The 20682-nt window shown below is 25.4% G+C and overlaps 4 protein-coding genes across 5 annotated transcripts; 2 read left to right on the forward strand and 2 right to left on the reverse strand.

The window, feature by feature from the left end:
- Positions 1-617: 617 nt before the first annotated feature.
- On the reverse strand, positions 618-1496 carry LOC129606416 (biogenesis of lysosome-related organelles complex 1 subunit 1). Its single transcript, XM_055516740.1, has 4 exons — positions 1325-1496; positions 1196-1268; positions 1003-1135; positions 618-921 (listed from the first exon to the last, which is right to left on the reverse strand). The coding sequence occupies exons 1-4, from the start codon at positions 1383-1385 to the stop codon at positions 730-732; spliced, it is 459 nt and encodes a 152-aa protein (XP_055372715.1). The 5' UTR covers positions 1386-1496; the 3' UTR covers positions 618-729.
- A 2260-nt stretch (positions 1497-3756) lies between these two features.
- On the reverse strand, positions 3757-7449 carry LOC129606542 (transformer-2 sex-determining protein). 2 transcript variants are annotated; one of them, XM_055516914.1, is made up of 8 exons: positions 7063-7449; positions 6931-6998; positions 6803-6874; positions 5685-5748; positions 5477-5608; positions 5003-5214; positions 4827-4948; positions 3757-4762 (listed from the first exon to the last, which is right to left on the reverse strand). In XM_055516914.1, exons 1-8 carry the CDS (start codon positions 7087-7089, stop codon positions 4749-4751), a joined length of 711 nt encoding a protein of 236 aa, XP_055372889.1. In that variant the 5' UTR covers positions 7090-7449; the 3' UTR covers positions 3757-4748. The 2 variants fall into 2 exon arrangements, with proteins under 2 accessions (XP_055372889.1, XP_055372887.1); XM_055516912.1 differs by having other exon boundaries at positions 3761-4762; positions 7253-7449.
- An 864-nt stretch (positions 7450-8313) lies between these two features.
- LOC129606284 (26S proteasome non-ATPase regulatory subunit 11) lies at positions 8314-10554 on the forward strand. The gene is made up of 3 exons (XM_055516521.1): positions 8314-9303; positions 9358-9570; positions 9799-10554. Exons 1-3 carry the CDS (start codon positions 8482-8484, stop codon positions 10027-10029), a joined length of 1266 nt encoding a protein of 421 aa, XP_055372496.1. The 5' UTR covers positions 8314-8481; the 3' UTR covers positions 10030-10554.
- A 456-nt stretch (positions 10555-11010) lies between these two features.
- LOC129606473 (uncharacterized) lies at positions 11011-14075 on the forward strand. The gene is made up of 8 exons (XM_055516814.1): positions 11011-11123; positions 11255-11411; positions 11488-11614; positions 11659-11736; positions 12037-12290; positions 12378-12540; positions 12619-12758; positions 13866-14075. Exons 1-8 carry the CDS (start codon positions 11104-11106, stop codon positions 14073-14075), a joined length of 1149 nt encoding a protein of 382 aa, XP_055372789.1. The 5' UTR covers positions 11011-11103.
- The last annotated feature ends 6607 nt before the right edge of the window (positions 14076-20682 follow it).

The following is a 20682-nucleotide window of genomic DNA, read 5'->3' on the forward strand; positions in this document are numbered from 1 at the left end:
TTAAAACAATCACAAATTTTGGTAACTACAATATACTACGTAGATATTTCTATTTTTTAATGCAATTAAGGTAAGTTGACCGACAATAAGATGTATACCGACAAAGCTGTTGAATACGCGTCAACTTACAGTATTGATAATAATGAGGTCTTTTATATAAATCTTATTTTTGTTACTATAATTATGGATTTATATCTTTGCTAATATAGCATAGTATTTTTTTATTTATTAAATATATTTTAGGATTATTAGTCTAATTTTTAGGAGAATACAATTAAGAAAAGAAATCATTAGCCCATTCTGTTATTACGTACGTTATTTTTTATTTATAAAGAAATGAATTTTTGCTCTTCTAAAACTTACATTTTTGAGATAAAATACAATGTAGTTGTACCTGCATGTAATTGTACATCATGTCTTAAAATGGTAATTAGACATGTTTTTGATTCCTTGGTTTTTCAGTATTTAGATCTCTGCCATAATATTACATAACAGTAATATAAATAATAAAATTTATTTAATCAAAATAAGATATTAATTGCAATTCAAATATTTGTGGACATTTACCTATACAACTGGATTGATGCCACTAATTAGATTGATATTTTTGAATTATAATATTTCAAATCAATTTTATTTTCCTTAAATTTAAATAATAAGTTAAATATGTATACATATATAGGTAAATAAGAGCATTAATTATATAATAACAATAAAAATATATAAAATTTATGAAATTCCAGAATAGTTGGAGCTCCCACTAGGATTACCAGATGCATTTGCTCCAGCTTCTACAGACTCAGCTCCACTAATGGCCGGCACAGGCTGTCTTACTTTTTTATATGCTATTTCTAAACAATCTGTTATAACGTGCATGTCATTTTCTATACTTTTAGCCCAATTTTCTACATCACCTAATTCCTACACAAAAAAAAAGTTTTTTATTTTAGTTAATATGAATATTTTTCAAAAGCTGTAGGTAGGTAGATGCAAGCACATTACCTTTAAAGCTGTCGTAAAATTATCAATCAAATGCAGCCATTGCTGTGTTTGTTTAGCAAAGTTTGTTGCTCCAATTTGTAATTGCTTAGCCTCTGCGTCTAATCGTTTTTGATTTAGATAAGCTTGAGCTACACTATATAAATAAAATTAAATTAAAATAAAAATCCCTATACAAAATTCATTATTTACCTACCCAACATTTAAATGATCGACTAATGCTTGGGTAAGTTCTCTTGAAGCATCGAGGGCATCTTTCCTTCGAATCTCTACAACAAGCAACTAAATATCAATGAAACAAATAATTCATATAAATTTTACTTACCTTGCTCTTCTTTTTTAATTTCTTTTCTAGACTCATGTTCTTTTACCATAGAAGAAAGCATTTTATGTACAGAGTTATGGCACACAATTAGAGAAATATATTTGCTATAAAGTAATATTTTAAATTAAAATAAATAAATTATGTATTTCCAAACTTTTTAGCTACGTCAATATTTCTTTTGTCTGATTTGATTATTTTGAAATGTCAAATGCAAATCATAATCTAATTTGATTCATTCAGTGTTCGGCATTGATTAGAATTCAACGTATCAAAAACACAATCATTTGCGAAACTTCCACGCTAAGTCTTCACGTCAACGCTTCAGTGCTGATAAAATGGTAAGACGTCCCAAAAATGATAACCACGCAATACAGTTTATTTTGACATTGTTATTATTATTGATTATTCAGGTTTCAGCGACAAATATTCAGTTTTTCGAAATTCAGCAACTGTCAATGTCGTATGTCGAAGTATAATATAACTCACCCTATTTAAAATAGTGAATAGCATAAATATTTTAAAACTACGTGGGACTTTTTCTGTCATTGTGTCGCAATAATGTAAACGTTCATAAGCAAAAAAAATTCGAAAATGCTTTTCAGTTTCGTCATTCTTTCTTGCAAAGTGTATGTAAAATCAGTTAAGAATTTGCTTGAATACTGAGTGTATAATTTTTCATATATTTTTAGTCTCGTCACTTGCGGTGATTTGTTGTAATACTCAAAAATTTTGAAATTTTGAGTATTGTGTCAAATCACCTCAAAATTGTGAGTTCTATACCGAAATAAACATCTATGTCTTTTAATAATATCCTTTAATCACAAGTGACATGTGCATTCTCAATATGTGAATAGTATTTACATATATACATATGTGTTATGTAATATGTGTATGAAATAAATTCCGGCTTCTGAAATATAATACAAGGCTAACGTCAATTTGAAATCCCACGGCCGATATCTGATTTGAAATTGCGTCCTTATAACTTTAACACCTAGCTTCTCAGTCTTTAATTTTCCACACTTAAGTTTTTAATTAGAAATAATAATTCCTTCATATTTGCGTAGAATTTTTTAACTGGAATTTTTAAAAAATTTTATATTCAAACTATATTCAATAGCGTAATAAGAAATTGAAAGCTTCATTGCTGGACTAACACAATAAAATTGCTATATGTTTTACATAAACATGTAGAAATACAATTTTCATTACAACACTGTAAAAATAAAAAAAAAAAACAAAAAAGCAAGTTTAAATTTTTTTCAAAAACGAAAAAACAAAATATTCAAATGCGAAAATTAAGTTCAATATTTTAAGGTAAAATTTATCTGTTGTTGTCTATTGGAATGTATAAACGAGGGAATCTTGGGGTTAACACGATACGGGAAATCTTGGCATGGCAAAACGCAGATGTCCGTTTGCATTTCCAAAAAAATAGTATATTAGTGCATTTCCCAAAAAATATATAAACATACGAAAAATGATTTAGAGACCTCGAGGAATTTGACATTACGTTTTGTTTATACTAATATAAGTGTGCAAAAGTATATAAATAGGTTGTTTAAAAATTTTCCGCTATTTTGAAATAAAATAGAACATTATTTTTTTAGCAACAGTTTTGCCATAAACAATACTATTCATCTATTGTCATTTCATTCTTAAAAGACAAAGAAATGAGCAGCATTGCAACATTGGAATTTTCGACTATTCAGTCATGCAGTGAAAAATCTAATTTAAATGTTGCGTCTTCATAAATACTTACAAATCTACAGAAACTGAATATGTTACTCTTGCAAACTTGTGACACACTCGACTGAGTCTTAAATATTCAACTGTTTTCTATTATGTAATATTCTTCCAATTTATATTTCTGCCTTTTGTATTCTTAAAAATTCCTTAAAGCTTCAATCGCAACTGTCATTTATTTTTGCAGATTTTGCTGCTTTGACTTATCAAACATGCCTTATTTTAAAACTTAACTTAGAACTGAATTTTTGAAAGTCTCCACAATTAATGTGTTTTGGTAATATTGTACTGATAACTGAACGGCGATTTATGAATTTTGTACTAAATCGAAATATATATGTACATAATATGTATATTTGTATTTCAAATCGTCGATTTCGTTGTCATATCAACTACACTAATTCAACATATCAACTAAACTAATTTAAACAATTCCTACAAAGTTTTATACAATTCCTACATACATAAGTTCATAGTACATAGTAACACCAGAAATTGCAATGGTGTTGCACTTTTGCTTTATCAGTTATGGAATGAAATGAATGTTATTTTTTTGTGCTTTTGTAAACATTTGTTTTTCAAGTATTGTAGATGACTTCTGCGGGCTGCGAATTTAGAAAAATAAGACAAATTTTATTAGAACGTATTTAAAATATATTTTTGCATTTTATATTCTATATTATATTTTATGAATTAGTTTCTGTACATTTTATATTTAAATGACTTCATTTTCTAATATATGTATGCATTATTAATGGATTTTATTGAACGCCCACACAAAAAAAAAAATAAAAAAATATGTGTTACAACAAAATTTTTTTATGCTTTTTTTTTTTGCATTAAAATAATAATTACATATATATTTCAGTTTTTAAATTTTTATTATAACATTAAAACTATCAAAATTTCAAATTTTAAATGAAAACTTATAGAATATTGCAAATATCATAAAATTCTAATTACATTATTGGATTTAAATGTAATTTTGTAATTGCTGTTTTAACGTACATTCTTCTTCTGATAGATCTTATCAACTCCAATGCGCTTTTATTTTGACTCATATCAAAATATAAGAAATTCGATATACATATGTACGTTTAATTAAAATATCTCATTGAAATAAATGGAAACAACGACGACAAATTATAAACTAAATTCCATAATTTGATAACTAAATATTAAAAAATAAAGAGAAAAAAAAACTATGGTTACAAATGTAAATATTTCTAGTTTGTCTTCCTTTTCTCTCATTTGCTGCATATTCATTATTACAAATTATTACTTTGTTTTAAAATAAAAGATATCTTCCACAAGATATTTTGAAACAAAAAAAATTAATGATAAATTTATAGGTATATAGTTAATTTTTTATACAATTTCTTGATCAAAAATTAATTTTGATGTACTATTTATGTTGGAAATTAAATTATAATTTTGCTATAACCATTAATTCAAGCAAATTCTAAATGTTGTTCAGTTATTATTTTTAAAAATGAAAATTTAAGTAAACTAAAAATTAGAAATTTTTTTTTAAGAAAAAAAGTTGTTGTCAATAAAATTGATTATACTATTTTGGGTTTTTCAAAATAATAAAGAATTAAGTTTTATATCTAATATACGTATAAGATTATACATCATTTCATAAATTATAAAAGCTTCAGTTTTATACGCAATTTTTTCAGCGATAACGACCTGAAAGTAAAAATAGTTTCAATTTTTTTTTATTCAAGATCCTTTAATAAAAGTTTGAACGTACGATCGGTTCTTCTTCTGTCCCTTGGAGAATATGATCTACTTCGGCTTCGATCATAGTAGCTACGACTACGACTTCTTTCAAAACGGCGTCTCCTGCTATCACGATATGGTGATGGAGAACGACTAAAATATAAATTCATCCAAAAATTAGTCTAATTTTTCAATGTTTATGTTTACCCATTTCTACGATCAGCATAATCTCTATTGTAATTTCTAGTTAATTTTCCCATATATCGACCAGGAGTCGGTGTATGCGGTCTTTGAGTGATTGAATAATCTACCCTTATATTTCGGCCATCTACTTCCAAGCCACAGCATTTATCTTTAGCTACCCTAGCATCAGCTACGTCGTCAAAATATACAAAGCAAAATCCACGAGAACGTCCAGTCTATTTAAATAGTTAAAAAGTTTTTAATGATTCATTTTTTGGAATGATTAATATAATGATTATATGTAGAAGAATGCCTTTACAAAAAAAAATTTAACTAAAATTTTTTTTTGCCTAAACTATTCTTCTTTAAAATGGTTTTTATAGCCAAAGTAAAATTTTTTAATGAATATATTTAAATCCCTAAATATGTGAATATGTTTCATTGGCATAGAGTAAATGTAAATTAAAAATTATTAAAAAACAAAATAGAGAAACTTACTTGAGCATCAATAACCATTTGTATACGTTCAATTGGACCAAATTTTTCAAATATATCACGAATTTTATTTTCGTCGGTGTATGTACTTAAACCAAAAATACCAATACACCGACATGGTCGTGGACGTTGTTCCTAAAATTACATTTTATGCTCGAATTTAAAAGGCTAATACATATTATATATTAAATATATATTTTTTAATACTTACATTGCGACGTCTTGAACTATATGGGCTTCTTGAATGAGAACTACGACGCCTTGGAGATATTGATCTGGATACACATTTTTACAAAGTTTAAATATTTTAAGATTGTATTTTTGAAGAAAAAAAAAGAATTTAAAAGTGAGTTCATGATTAGTGTTTAAGATCTTCGGCTTATTTTTAATATTGTGTAGAAGATTCTAGTAATTGTTATTTAAAAAATGTTGTGAGTTCAATCTAACATTTGCAATTTTTGATTGATGTTTTCAAAATGCAACTTGGCATATTTTTGTTTGCAGTTAACATTCAGATGGCAAGTTTCTTTAAAAATTTATATTATATTTTTTTTTTCAAAGTTCTACTTTTAGTTCTCGATATTTCGTGATATATTTTTCATTGAAGAAATTTCTTTGATAATACGAAACTTTCTAAATAAATATGATCTATCATAATTCTTCATTTATTCAAATTTTTGAATTTCAAACTACACAGACAAAAAAATAGTAGTCAATTACATTTTTAGCTTTTTTCTTATTATATATATTATGCGGACATGAAAATTGGGAATAAGGGATAATTATAGAAAAGGAATACGTACAATTTTGTTTTTTTCTTGTGTCGGTTGAAATTATTTTCAATGTGCACTTTACCATATTTTTAAAATCAATTTAAAAAAAAAAACAGTTTAGCCCAAATCAAATTACTTACACAATTTAATGATCCAAAAAATTTTGTTTTACAAATTTGTGAAATATGCGTCTACTAATGCTTAAGATTTTTTATTTAGTTTAAAAAAAATAGTTTACTTAAGCATGTTAAACAGTATTTCACAAAGAAGACCATTAACATGAATTTAAATTTAATGTGCCAGGAAGTATATATTTTATTTATATAAATATGCATGTACTGAAAATATGCTTGATAGGGTATAAATGTACATAGGTATAACAAAAATTAGGCTTCCATTGAAAACAATTTTATGAGGATTATAGAAATTTTAGTTAGGTAGGTGGATAACCAAATTCAAATTAAAATGCTGATAACATTTTAAAAGTGAAACTATTTAATAGGACGGTTAATATACATATTACACCTAATTCTTTTTATAGAGTTCAAATACTAACCTCGATCTGCTGGGAGTTTGACGTTTTTTATATTTCCTTACACTTCGGGATCGCGTTCTGGATCTCTCGCGTCTAGAAATTAAAATCATCATAAAAATTTGTAATTTATTAATTTTTGGTAAACTTACCTTTTCCTCTCTGAAGACCTTATAGGTGAATGAGAAGAACTTTTTCGTAATGGACTTGATCTCGAATTCTACATAAAAATAAAATAAAAACATATATTAGAGGTTATGTTAACTAAAAATTTTTCATTTTACATTTCCGAATTCAAATAGAGCTGGCATCTTGTAATTAATCGCAAATGTTATAGATTTTTAAATCAATATTTAAGTAAAATAAGCGTGTTTATTTGAAATAAATAAATTTGTTTTTGGTTTTCGTAGCAACCGCAAAAGCTTCAATTTAATTCTTTAAATGGCTTCGCCTCATATTTTTCCGAATTCTTACCTCACGACCGCTCATTCTTTCAGGCATTAAAAATTATATTTCTAATTATTTGATTTTTTTTTTTTACTTTTAGTAGTTTAATAAATTTAAAATAAAAAATATTTCCACAAATTTTCCTCAAAATTATAATCCTTACAATTTCAGCAGCACAAAAAAAGTGCAGGAAAAAAAAACAAAAAGCCCTTTTATCAAATCAAAACAGCCAACTTTGCTAAAAAATTTATTTGAGATTAAAAAATTCGAGGCAAAATAAATTTCGGGTTGGTGTTGCCAGTTTAAAAGTATTTTGCTACATCGCAGAGCCCTCTTAGTTAAACGAAAATAAGTCATTTACGCATTATAAAATTTTATTATGCTTTTGCTAGTACAAGGTTGAAATAAGAATGTAAGCAAGAAATACAAACACTACAATAATCACTGGAATGGAATTAACTATACGTGCTTCTGTCATATTGTGTAAAATTCATTTAATAAAAGTGTTTTCACTTTATAATTTAATAGAGCAGCTACTTTACAGTACCAAAAAAACAAGCTAAAACTAAAAAGAATAACAACTCACTAAAAAGGATAGATGACAAATTACTTCATAAAATAATTATTATTAAACAGGATTTTTTCTAAAAGTTCAGACATCTGGATAACAGAATCTGTAGATTTTCACATTGAGTATAAAATCAACTTCTTACCTATGCAACTAAACTAAAATATTAACTTATATTGTTTTTATGTTAACATTCCTATTCAAAACTATTAAGATTTTGTTTTTCCATATTTGATCCTCCAACCGATGGTTGTCATTGTTGAATTCTTTTACTTACAGACTGCATATTTTTTTATCAACTTTGTGTAAGCTGCTTTTTATATTTTGTTGAAAAACCATGTGACCATCATAAAACATATTATAAAAGAAAATCGGTCAAATTCGCTAAATGTGTAACTGGTGTCTAGAACTTGCAAAGGCAAACATCTGGTGGTGAAGTTTGTAGTTTTTGACTTTTCCAATATTCTAAACACCTTATGTCAAAATTTTGAAAATTAATTTTGTTATGTTGTAGTCCTGACGGAATGACTAGCGCTTCGTTTGATAAGTAATTTTGTGACATTACAACCAAATTTTCTAGAATCAAGATTGTTTTAAAAAATAAAAAAAAAATACGAGTTGTTTGAAATTAACTATTTTGGAAATTGTAAGAAATTTATTAGTAGAAAGTTTTACATAGAGGAAAAATATGGCAGGGGCAACATTATTTGAAAGAGCTCAAGCTCTGACAACAGTTAATCGTGAAGAAGGCATTTCTTTGTTGAATAAAATTGTCCGTGAACAGGAAGTAGCAGAAAATGATGACGAACTCATTAGGATTAAAGAACAGGGAATAATGCAATTAGGTGAACTATACAAACAGGAAGGTAAGGCTAAAGAACTTGCCGACCTGATAAAAGTTACCAGACCGTTTTTAAGTTTAATAAGTAAAGCAAAAGCAGCTAAACTTGTACGATCATTAGTTGATCTATTTTTGGATATGGAAGCTGGAACTGGTATAGAAGTTCAACTTTGTAAGGAATGTATTGAATGGTCTAAACAAGAAAAACGTACATTTTTGCGTCAGTCTTTGGAAGCACGTTTAATTGCGTTGTATTTCGATACGAAGATGTATACAGAAGCATTGCAATTAGGTTCACAATTGCTAAGGGAATTGAAAAAATTAGATGACAGAAATTTATTAGTTGAAGTACAATTGCTTGAAAGTAAAACTTATCATGCTTTAAGTAACTTACCAAAAGCTCGAGCTGCTCTAACTTCAGCAAGAACAACTGCAAATGCAATTTATTGTCCGCCAAAAATGCAAGGAGCTCTTGATTTACAATCTGGAATACTGCATGCAGCTGACGAAAGAGATTTCAAAACAGCTTTTTCATATTTTTACGAAGCCTTTGAAAGTTTTGATAGTGTAGAAAGTGGAAGAGCGCTAACTGCTTTAAAATATATGCTGCTGTGTAAAATTATGTTGGGACATTCTGATGAGGTCAATCAGATTATTAGTGGTAAAATGGTGAGTAAAATTTAATACTGTTATTTTAAGTATTAAAACATTTTTGAATTAAAGGCTATCACTTATTCTGGAAGGGATATTGATGCAATGAAAGCAGTTGCTGAAGCATCACATAAACGTTCATTGGCTGATTTCCAAAATGCACTGAAAGACTATAGAAAAGAACTAGAGGAGGATCCTATTGTCAAAGCACATTTAGGTACACTTTATGACACAATGTTAGAACAAAATTTATGTAGAATCATCGAACCATACTCAAGAGTACAAGTAAGTATTTGTTTAGCAAATTTTATTGCTGTTTTCAATGTCGCTCAAAATTCTTTGTCTTTATTTCAACTTACGTAGTATGCATTCTTCTTTGTTCAAATTGCATATTTAAAAGTAAATTTTTATTTCTACATATACATACATACATACATTATATACATATTGATTGAAAATTGAACTTTAGTAAATAGTTTTAACATAAATACAATTTTGTATTTTTAATTTTAGGTTGAACATGTTGCTGCGTCAATTAAGTTACCTATGCCGCAAGTAGAAAAAAAATTATCTCAAATGATATTGGATAAAAAATTCAGTGGAATTCTAGATCAAGGAGAAGGCGTGTTAATTGTCTTTGAAGAAACTCCAGTTGATAAAACATATGAACGAGTGTTGGAAACGATTCAAAATATGGGAAAAGTAGTTGATACTTTGTACCAAAAGGCGAAAAAGTTATCATAGACTTATATTTCTTGCCGTAGCAATTATCGCTTAAATATTTTTTAAAGCATATAAAAATCCGAAAATATTTCAATCCAACGGAATTAATTGTTAATTTTTCTCATTTTGTAAAATTTTCTAATACAATGCTAAAATACAAATAAAATTAATTTGGAATGAAAAAAAAATATTAACTTAATTATGAACTTATATTTAAATTAAAATAATATTTAATGTGTATATATACATATACATTCATTTTTATATAAAAATAATAGAAAAAAATACAAAATATCAAAATTTACTTAAGGAGCATTCAATAGTTACATGCAGGTCCAGGATTTTAGTTTAATTTTTACTTATTTTAAAACAAATTAATAAAAATTGAACATTAAAGACGAATTGGTTTTTCTTTTGTTTTAACACATTTTGCAGTATAATTGTTATTAAAAGATACATCGACAATTAAAATGATTCTTTCTAAAAAAAAATGTTAAAATTTGTAACTGAAATATATTGAATAAAACTTTTAAATAAAAAAATTAATTTATTACGTTATTGCAATACTGATTATTTTGCATACTGCACTGATATGATTATGTATATGGGTTATGAGGAATTTAAGTGAAAGCTGTTTCAATTAGAATGGTACATATTTAATTTTAAGAGTAATGAGTTCGTGACTGAATTTAAAATTATTGAGTACATAATTTGTCTTTATTCTATGAATGCTCGCAAAAATTAATTCGAGAAAGTAGAGAAGATTTAAAAATTAACAAAGAGTGAGCGATTTTTAAACTTTTGATAATACACAATTACTTTGTGAATTATAAATGAATACAATTTTGAAATTTTTAAAAATAAAATCATGGGTATAAATTATAAAATAAGAAAAATATATGCACTTTCAGATAACATCTGTCGATAAAGACCTACATGTATATTCAGATTTAATTCTTATTATTTAATATTAAAAATCAGTAGACAGCATAAATTATGGAAAATCTTTGGAAATAGAAGGCCGTGAGTTATTATTTTTGATAAAACATATAAAAACTATAATTAAGAAATATTTTGAAAATATTTAACACAAGAATGGATAGTTCACAAAATAGGTGAGTACTAAATAATAATTTAATATTAATAGTTTAATATTCGATATTAAGCTTCAAATTTCAATACAAGCTGTTAATAGAAAACAATGTGTTGCAAAAGTAATATAAAATGTGGCTAAAATGTTTTTTAGGGAAGCAAGTTTAGACAAGAAAAGTGTAAGCGACAAATATAGAATAAAATTAAGATCTGGAAAATTCATTCAAGAGGCTGGTTCATCCAATATCACGTCATCTTTGCAAGTTCCTGGAATTGCATCGGGATATATTTTGCATAAAAACGAAAGTTTTGTAAGTAAGAACAATTATAGATTTGGTCTCATCTTGTATGAAATTTTTTTTTTACAGAATTTCCTTTCTTTTTCAGTCTTATGACACAAAACCTCTCGAAGGCGGATATGCATGGGTTATTCTATTTGCAGCATTTTTCATTGGAGTAATTACTGAAGGCAATATAATGTCTGTAGGTACTCAGTTTTTACATACAATATTACGTAATTATTCTTTATTACTAAAATAAGCCGAATTTGAATTATAGGTGCTATACTGCCAGGTATTGAAAAAGACTTTTCAGTTGAGAAATACACAACGGCCTTTATTGCTTCAAGTCAAACAAGTAAACATTTAAAAGTTCATTTCAAAATTTATTTTCAAAAATTTTATTTTCTCACATTTTTGTAGCAACTTACTATTGTATGGGCATTATAACGAGTGCTTTTATAAATAAATTAAGTTTTCGTACTGTAGCTTTTTTTGGTTTAACAATAAGTATTTTGGGTTTGATCATTGGTTCTTTTTGTACAGATTCAATAAGTTTGACAATATTTTTTGGATTTTTTTGTAAGTATTCTAATAATATTTTCTTATATTACATTAATATTTTTAAGATTGAATTATAATATTAAGTTACTAATAGTTGGAAGTGGTGTCGGTATGCTTGCAATGGTTAGTCAACTTATTGTAGCACATTATTTTGAGAAATATCGAGGAGGTGCTGTTGGATTACAATCATCGTCCGCAGGAATCGGTTTACTTTTATACGGACCATTAAATTCATATTTAACTAGAAATTTTAATTGGTCAGTCAATTTACGTCTAATGACAGTTTCTTTCCTTTTTTGTTATGCATGTTGTGCAGTATTTAAAAAATGTGAGCCAATTAAAGTTGATGTAAATATAAGAAGCGAGTAACGTGAATTATAAAAATTTGCTTTAATAAGAATTTTAATATTTATTTTTAATTCTTATTCTGCATAGTTAAGAACACAATCTGATAATTCATCAGATTCTAATTCAGAAGAAGCTGTTGAAATAGAAAGTAGAATTTATTCATATTTCTCTAAAACAGATTTAAAAGAGAAAAATAAAGAAGAGGTTTTTCTGGCAAGTATGAAGCAAAAACAAAGTCAAATGCTCTTGGGTATGTTTAAACAAAACAAATTGAAAATTACAAAAATTTATCCTTAATATTTAATATTTTTTGTGATTTATTGTAAAGCTCCTGCTGGTGAAGGAAAAATGGAAAATTCTGTAACGGACAGTTCTAATATTGAAAATATTATTGTTATTGAGATTGATGATGGAAGTGAAGTCAAATCAGAAGAAAATACTTCAATACATTCTGAAAAGGAACAAAAGGTTTGAAAATTTTTAAGCAAATCATAAAATATGCTTTTTACAGCTTATCTTAAAAAGATTTCGGTACATTTCTTTGTTATACATACATATATGTTCAGAAGTTTTTTTTTTGGTCGGTTTTTAAATGTTCTAACATAACGTTTGTCCAAGGTTGTCTTTGATATTAATCATTATCTTTTCACTGTTTCTGGGGGTTAGTTATATCATAAGTTTTACAAATAGGTAATATGATAATATGAAATACATAGCAGTATTCTTACATAAAAATAATACCGAAACAGACTGCTTGTTTTAATATATTCCAATTAAAGCTTTTAAATTGCATATAGTAAGGCGCATAATACCAAAGCGAATTGCATACTACACTAGAAGTCAAATAAAAAAATCTGTTACAAGCGAATTTAATTCAAACTTGTTGAATTTTATTATGCAGTTGGCAATAATTTGAATTCAATTCAACAAAGTTCGCCGTTTTATTCTTCTTAAAAGCTCATTGATCAAATATATCCGAGTTTATGTAAACGAATCATAATATTTCATAGATATTTTTGGTGTATGAATTTTTTTTATACATATGTATGAATGTATGTCGAGATTTCCACAGAAATGTAGTTTTCCATTTAACATAACTGTACAACCTTTTCAAAAAAATTCATGATACTTTGGGAGCAATTTCAATTTTTAGCAATTGGACCTTTTGTTTTTCTTTAACCGATTGTTGCTTACTTTTCTCAAATTTAATATTTAGTTCAGTATATTTATCAGATTTCAGGAAGTAAATCTTCATAAATCACCTAACCATATAATGTAGTTATCTTTTCAGAGGTAAAGAAACTTATTAATTTTCTTCAAATTAGCGAAATATTATTTAGTTTTATAATCAAAATTTGATCGGTCTAGTGGTAGACACGTTAACTTGATTAAAAATTCTTTTATTTCTGAATATTCTGGATTGTGGGTATCAATTTCACTTTTATTGATTACTTGGTGTAATTGCTAACCTCTGCCTTTTTTGAGTTATCGGGATTCAATATCAGTGACTATTAAAATGCAAAATATTTGATTGTATTTATGAGATTACTAAAAATTAATCTTTCGAAAATTCAGGTGAATACAACAATTTCAGAAATTCATGAAAAATCAGATGAAGATCAAGAGAAATGCTGTACAATAAATCAAAAAATTATTGCGGCACTTAAAATTTTATTTGATCTAAAATTATTAAAATCGACTCCGTTCCAGATTATACAAATAGCTTCATGTTTTTTAATAATGGGTCACGCAATACCATTTTTATATGTGATAGGTATATTATAACACACTTAAAATTCTAATTTTAAATCTCAATTCTCTACAGAAAGAACACGAATTCCATCATTTTATTCAAATTGGCTTCTTTCATTTATTGGTATTGTTAATATTATTTTGAGAATATTATTGGGAATTACGGCACAATATACAAAAGAATATACTGCATATTTATGTGGTGGATGCATAATATTTGGTGGAATCGGTGTATTAATTAGCTGCTTTGTTACACATAATCATATTTGGCTGGAATTTTTTTACTGTGGGATGTTTACTTTTTCTAGTGGTAATAAATATTAAAATTATAGAATTTTATAATTTTAAAATTTAAATTTTCATATTTTAAATTTATTTTTTTCATTTTAGCGGCATTTTTTTCTTTAGATTCTATAGTAATAATAAATGCTATTGGTATTGATAATTTAATAAATGCTTTTGGATTAATTTATCTTGGTGCTGGAGTTTTAACTTTTATTAGTACTAATATTGCTGGGAATTTAGTTACATATTTTCATAGTACAGAGCCGGCATTTATAATGTCAACATGTTTTTTAATAATTTCTGGAATACTGTTTACGATATCACCAATTTTAACTAAACATCTAAAAACCAAAGAACATGAAAATTATGGAAAAGTTATTGAAAAAATTAATTTTCTGAAGAAACTATTTTCGGGGAAGAACAAAAAATGAACGTAAGGAATTAATTTAAATATTGTTAAAAATATTTTTATTTAAAATAGAAGTTTTATTTGAAATATTTGAAATTGCATTAGAAGGATTTTGAAGTGAAGAGCAGAATTGATAAGCAATTGGTTGAAATTGAAAAATAATTTATGAATTTTTAATTCTTAATTCCTAATGACTATAGTTTAGTAACATGCTAATAAAGGCACTAAAAAATAAATAATTTTCATACAATTGTTATATAATTAATTTTTTTGTAGTGATAAATAAATAATGTAAAATATCAGAGAAAACCTAATGGATCAATTCATATGGTCCTTCACCTTATTGATTACAATTTAGCAATAGGGGATTTCATGTTCATAAATAGCATGTTCATAAATGGCAGTTGTTCTTAAAGCTCTAAATGAGCTTTTGAATTTTTTTTATAAATACTGCATAGATATTGGAAGGAGAGCATGATAAAAAAATGTTGGGTATAGAAGAATAACTGGAGCATGTTTTAAATCACAAAGTAAAATATTCAGTTTATGTAGATTTGCATGTGTTTTGGAAAAAACTTTTAAGATTTAATTTCAGTGCATGTCTGAATTATCGAAAATACCTATCTTTATCAAGAAACTTGACAAGCAAAATTTGTTTATGAATACAAATATCGCACAGTTTAAACTATACATCGCGATACCGTGCATTTACTGCAAATGGCCTAACGTATAATTTCAATTAACATGTAATTAACTCTTAGTTTAATATTTTAAATTTTAATTAGTAGATTTTAATTGCCGTTTTAACAATCCTATTTTAATAAATATATTATAATAAATTTTATTATTAAATGCTTTCTTGATTTATTGTGTGTTCTTGTAATCCAAGAAGAATTATCTTGGAATATTTAAAAGAGCCACAAGAAGAAAAACGGATTTAAAGTTATATTGCATACAATCAGGCGTATAATATGAATAAATTTTAATTATAATTTCATGACATTTTAATTAAAATTTATTTATATTATTTTTCTTGAATTTGGAGATTTAACAGATAAGTAACAGATAAACCATATAATAACTAATTGGTCTCCATGAATTGCCAAGTGTTCTAAGTTACAAAATTTACAAAGTTATTACAGCAATAATAAAATTCAACTTATTTGATTTTGTGAAAGTGATAAAAGTAAAAACATTTTTCATTTCATGTAAATTTTCTTTTATTTTATGAAAAATTAGTTTAAATGTTCGTCAAATTGTGTATACTATTATAGATTTCAAAAGCATTACTTTAGCCATTTGCCTTTGCAGACAATATTTTTATTTTAAATTTGCCTTTTGAAGAAAATTAACGTGAAATTTATTGATACAAATTTTGAAAAAGAAGTTTGAGCTGTGAGTACAACCACTATAAAAACTAACCGTTAGCTTTCTACATTTATAAAAATTTGGAAAAGTTTGCAGTTTCGAAAATATAATATGCCAAAAACTCGAATTTTACAAATTTCGAGACGCGATAACTTGAGAGGGGTGGAGGTGGAAAAAATTTTTCTCCTATCGAAATGAACTATTTATTAGTTTCTAAAAGCTAGTAAAACTTCAGACCTGGGGTCTAGTTTTGCAACCTAGGATCTAGAAAAAAAAATGGCATAAAAAATTTGAAAAAAAGGGGATTTAGATAACGATAAATTTTAGCGGCGATTTTTTTTAAGTTCAAATATATAGTATAACATAGTATAACAATCGTGGTAGAACAAGCCAGACACCATATTCCAGCGTTTGCAAAATTTGGAAATTGCTTATGGTTTCGCTGCAATTGATAGTTAAAAAATGCCGTTTATAGGGCTTTTGGCGGTATAACTTATAAGGGGGGGAGGTAGGTATAAATTTTATTCTACGGAACAAAATTTCTAGTGAAGATGTACGCACATTCAAAATTTCAGATTTCTATATTGAAGGGTGTAGAAACTTTGTAACAAGATTCACGGGCGGAAAAGTGCTAAGAACTAGCGAAGTTTTTCAAAGAGGACGGCAGCTGCTTTTTGAATTTACTCTCTTTCAAATTGAAAAGAAATCCGAGCAAAAAGTTTTTTTTTTTTGCCAATTTAATTCAACTAAAAGGCTGCTTTTCAACCTTTCAAATATTTCGATGAAGTATTATATTAAAATAATATAAAATTATATTTTCTATTAATTAAGAACTTAAATTATTTTTCATTTCAAATTGCTGGCAACTTTCTTTCGTACAAAAAGATGACTTTAATAATACCAAAACAGAATTGCAAAGCAAAGTGGAAATTACGTCATGCGCACATAATTTTATTATTTTTATAAATTTAACAAATAAATTATTATTTTTGAAAATATTTTTATATACATACTCGTATGTACATAAGTACATAGTTTGCACATTCACATTTTCATATACTTACTTTTGAACATTAATTTGTAAAGCGAATTGAGTGGAGCGAATATTTTACGAGCTTTTTTTTACAAATTGAAGTATGTGCGTGTGATTGTTAATTTTAAGGATAAAATTTTTTACTAAAGACATGTGTCATTTAAGCATAAAAGTTAAATCGTTTGTTTAATTTAAAGTTAACTACCAAAAAATTGACATTTACTTCACATTTAAAACGATATAATTATAAAAGGTTGCTTGTGCAAAAAAAGGTAATTTTAAACAAACAAAAGCTCTTCCGAAAAAAGAAAATCTTTTGTTTTTAATGAAATTTTTATGTTTGAATGAAAATTAAGTTTTGTTCCTTCCTATTATAGGTGCTTTTTTTGTTAAAAAAAGTGGGGCTGCAAAATTTATTTTGAATGAAATTTTATTTTAAGTTTTTAAAATTTTTTGTTAATTTTAAAATTATTTTTAAGTTTTTTATTTCGAATTTATTTTTACAGAACAGGTTTCGGCAAAAACGAGGGTTCCATTAACATATATTTCTACTGTTATCGTACCGTTTAGTGACGAATACTTTTCAGTATATAAATGAAAATATTACAATGTTCCATCTTATAGTTGCCGTACTTTATTATGTAGTATAGCTGCCATACATTAGGTAAATAGCGCTTTAAGGTTTATTTTTATGAAAACTCTTTAAAACTATCTTGTGCAAAATAAAATGGGACTTGAAATTTTTAATATTAATTGTAGCTTTACAGTGTGTATACTATGTAAATTTGTATATTGCATATTATGTACTAATTATTTAGGTAACAAAAAGAGCTGATAATTCAGTTCCAACTTATTACTAAATTTTCAGTTTCGTTTCATATTAAAGCACTGATAACATAAAATATTTTTGAAAATATGCAAATATTTTCCATGTCAAAATCCGTGAAATTTAATCTGTTAAGAAATACAGCACAATTTTCCATATTTTAATTTTAAAATTGCAAAAACATTTTTCTCTTTAGTATAAAATGTACCGAGGCAAAAATATACTTTTGGTGGTAAAGCTAGTTAAATTCTAATTTAGAAAATATTGCTATATTACAAAAATTATTATGGAAAGTAATCTTATTCGTTATTATCGTTAAACTTGCAATAGTTAATTATTAAAATTGAAAACTGTATTTTTATGATTATTTATAAAATTCATATTGCTTCTTATCCTATTAAATTATTGGTTGCAAAATAAAACTTTCAATTTCGGCTGATTTTTTCATTTTTATTAAATTTATTATAAAAAAGAATTGGGAGCCTACAATTTTGTTTAAAATTTTTTTTTCGAAATGAAGCCATAACTATATATAATATATTTTTTTTGGAATAGGTTTTAAAATAATCAATGTGTTTAATTATTTAAAATTATTAGCTATAGGGGAATCGGTTTTAATTCTACCATATTTTTAAAAAATTACGAAAACTCCATTTAATTCTATAAAAATGTAATAAAATGTGCTTATATACATATTATATACTTTGATTAAATAGAATTTTAATCGTTGTAGAAATACCTTAAAATAAAGATTAATATTCAACTGAATTTTTAATGCAAATTTTTAAATTTTAAAATTTTTAAACAGAGTTCGTGAAATAATTTTACCCATGTTAAAAATTCTTGGCCCTTAAAATACTGTTATAGATGCATATATGTGTAATAAATACTAGCCATGTAATAAAAACTGTGAAAAATAAACTGTGCCAAAAAATTTTTTTATTAAATTTTGCAGCTTTATAATTATAGGGTACTATTCACAATTTTGTTTCAAATTTGTTAAAATATTTGGTTAATGGGTTTAATTTATATTGCAAATTATAAAATCTAATAAAAAAGTTTATTAACACTTAAATAAATTCGATTTTCCTTCTAAAAACTTAATACATATATTTTCTAAATTTGAGTCCATTGAAAATTCTAATAAAAATTTTTTAATTCAATTGCAATTTTTCGATTTTGCAAGTTTTTACTTTAAAAAAAGAAAATTAATTACAGAAATTTTTATATTGCATACAGGGTTTTGCAACATACAAGATGCAGTTTTATGTGGGTATAAAACATACATCAATAAAATATTTTCAAAGGTTTGCTTATTTGTATTTTTGTGGGGAATAAATTGGATGTCACCTGTTTTATTTTTAAATTTGAAAGTTGGAAGTATTTGGTATATGCATGCATTCAGAATAATTCAGATAAGAAATCAGAATAACATCAATGTACCAATACTTTGATATATTCTAAATCATTATTATTTTTCAATTCGATGCTATTAAAGAGCTTTTAATACACAACATTAAAATTTCCTATAATTTCATTGAATTCTTAATATTTTGAGACGTCACTGTCAACAATCACTATGAAGAAATATAATCAAAGAATTTGTTAAATTTAATTTTAAGCTTTTTTTCCTTTTTCCGTTAATACACTTCCATTTTCTTTTATACATACATATCACATATTATATTTGTACATATGTGCGTGAATTGAAGGTGAACATAATAAAAAAGCATAGAAAATTTCATTTATTATTTTTTTTTTTATATATTTATACCATTATTTTTATTCTACATCAATTCGTCGTCGTCGTCGTCGTCGTTGTGATGGTGGTGTTCGTCGTCGTCTATTTCATATTATAAGAAAAAAAAGAGAAATTATTATAATATTAAAATAGGAAAAGTGAAAAAGAAAAAAATTTAATCGATTTTTATCTATCTGAATAAATTCAAAAAAAAAACAAAAACGAGGAAATTATTAATATTTTCTTTATACTATTCCAAAATAGAAAAAGAAAGAAAAATATTTGAAAAACTTGTAAATTTTAAAAAGTATTTAGAAAATTTAATATAGAAAAAATTTTAGGAATTCAATAGGAAAAATATATATGTATTAATGTTTTTATAGCTCTTGTATAAGCTTTATACCTTTAATTTTATTTTGTGTTAAAAAAGACAAAAAAATTCAAGAGAAAAATTTTGTTTTTCCAAGAAAATTAATAAAATTTTTATAAAGGAATAAATGAATTTGAAAATTAAAGAAAAAAATTGTTTTTAGAAGGTTGTATTTAAATTTTAAAAAAAAATAAAAAAAATTTTAATAAAAAAAAGGAAAAATTTTTATTCTATATATAAAAAATACGTGTGTGAGTGTGTGTGTACGTGTATAATATATAGATAACATTGAAAAAACACAGTAAATTTTATTTTTCGTGAAAAATATTTAAGCAATTAAATAAATTACTTGATAATTATATAAAATAAAAAATTATTAAAAATTCAGATTTCAATTTTAATTTCTGGAGTGTAGAAAATTCGAAAATTTTTGTGCTTTTTATAATATATAAGTGCATATAAATGAAAAATTTCAATAATTTTATGCTAATAAAATAAAATAGAAAAATTTTGCTATATATATATATATATATATATATTAAAATAGTGATCTCTTAATCATTTTTCTTCCGTCTTTACAAAAACAAAAAAAATTTTACTTAATTTGA

The sequence above is a fragment of the Condylostylus longicornis genome, unplaced genomic scaffold (assembly GCF_029603195.1).
Source record: "Condylostylus longicornis isolate FDR11 unplaced genomic scaffold, ASM2960319v2 ptg000018l, whole genome shotgun sequence".
Lineage (NCBI taxonomy): Eukaryota > Metazoa > Arthropoda > Insecta > Diptera > Dolichopodidae > Condylostylus > Condylostylus longicornis.

Coding starts and splice junctions, on each gene's coding strand:
- LOC129606416 (XM_055516740.1), bottom strand. CDS start 1,385: ATGCTTTCTTCTATGGTAAAAGAACATGAGTCTAGAAAAGAAATTAAA. Junction 1,269..1,324: donor AATTAAAAAAGAAGAGCAAG/GTAAGTAAAATT, acceptor TGCTTGTTGTAG/AGATTCGAAGGAAAGATGCC. Junction 922..1,002: donor ATTTTACGACAGCTTTAAAG/GTAATGTGCTTG, acceptor TTTTTTGTGTAG/GAATTAGGTGATGTAGAAAA.
- LOC129606542 (XM_055516914.1), bottom strand. CDS start 7,089: ATGCCAGCTCTATTTGAATTCGGAAAT. Junction 6,875..6,930: donor AGGTCTTCAGAGAGGAAAAG/GTAAGTTTACCA, acceptor TTTAATTTCTAG/ACGCGAGAGATCCAGAACGC. Junction 5,749..6,802: donor CAAACTCCCAGCAGATCGAG/GTTAGTATTTGA, acceptor ATGTGTATCCAG/ATCAATATCTCCAAGGCGTC.
- LOC129606284 (XM_055516521.1), top strand. CDS start 8,482: ATGGCAGGGGCAACATTATTTGAAAGAGCTCAAGCTCTGACAACAGTT. Junction 9,304..9,357: donor AGATTATTAGTGGTAAAATG/GTGAGTAAAATT, acceptor TTTGAATTAAAG/GCTATCACTTATTCTGGAAG. Junction 9,571..9,798: donor AACCATACTCAAGAGTACAA/GTAAGTATTTGT, acceptor TTTTAATTTTAG/GTTGAACATGTTGCTGCGTC.
- LOC129606473 (XM_055516814.1), top strand. CDS start 11,104: ATGGATAGTTCACAAAATAG. Junction 11,615..11,658: donor GTTTTTACATACAATATTAC/GTAATTATTCTT, acceptor TTTGAATTATAG/GTGCTATACTGCCAGGTATT. Junction 12,759..13,865: donor ATTCTGAAAAGGAACAAAAG/GTTTGAAAATTT, acceptor TCGAAAATTCAG/GTGAATACAACAATTTCAGA.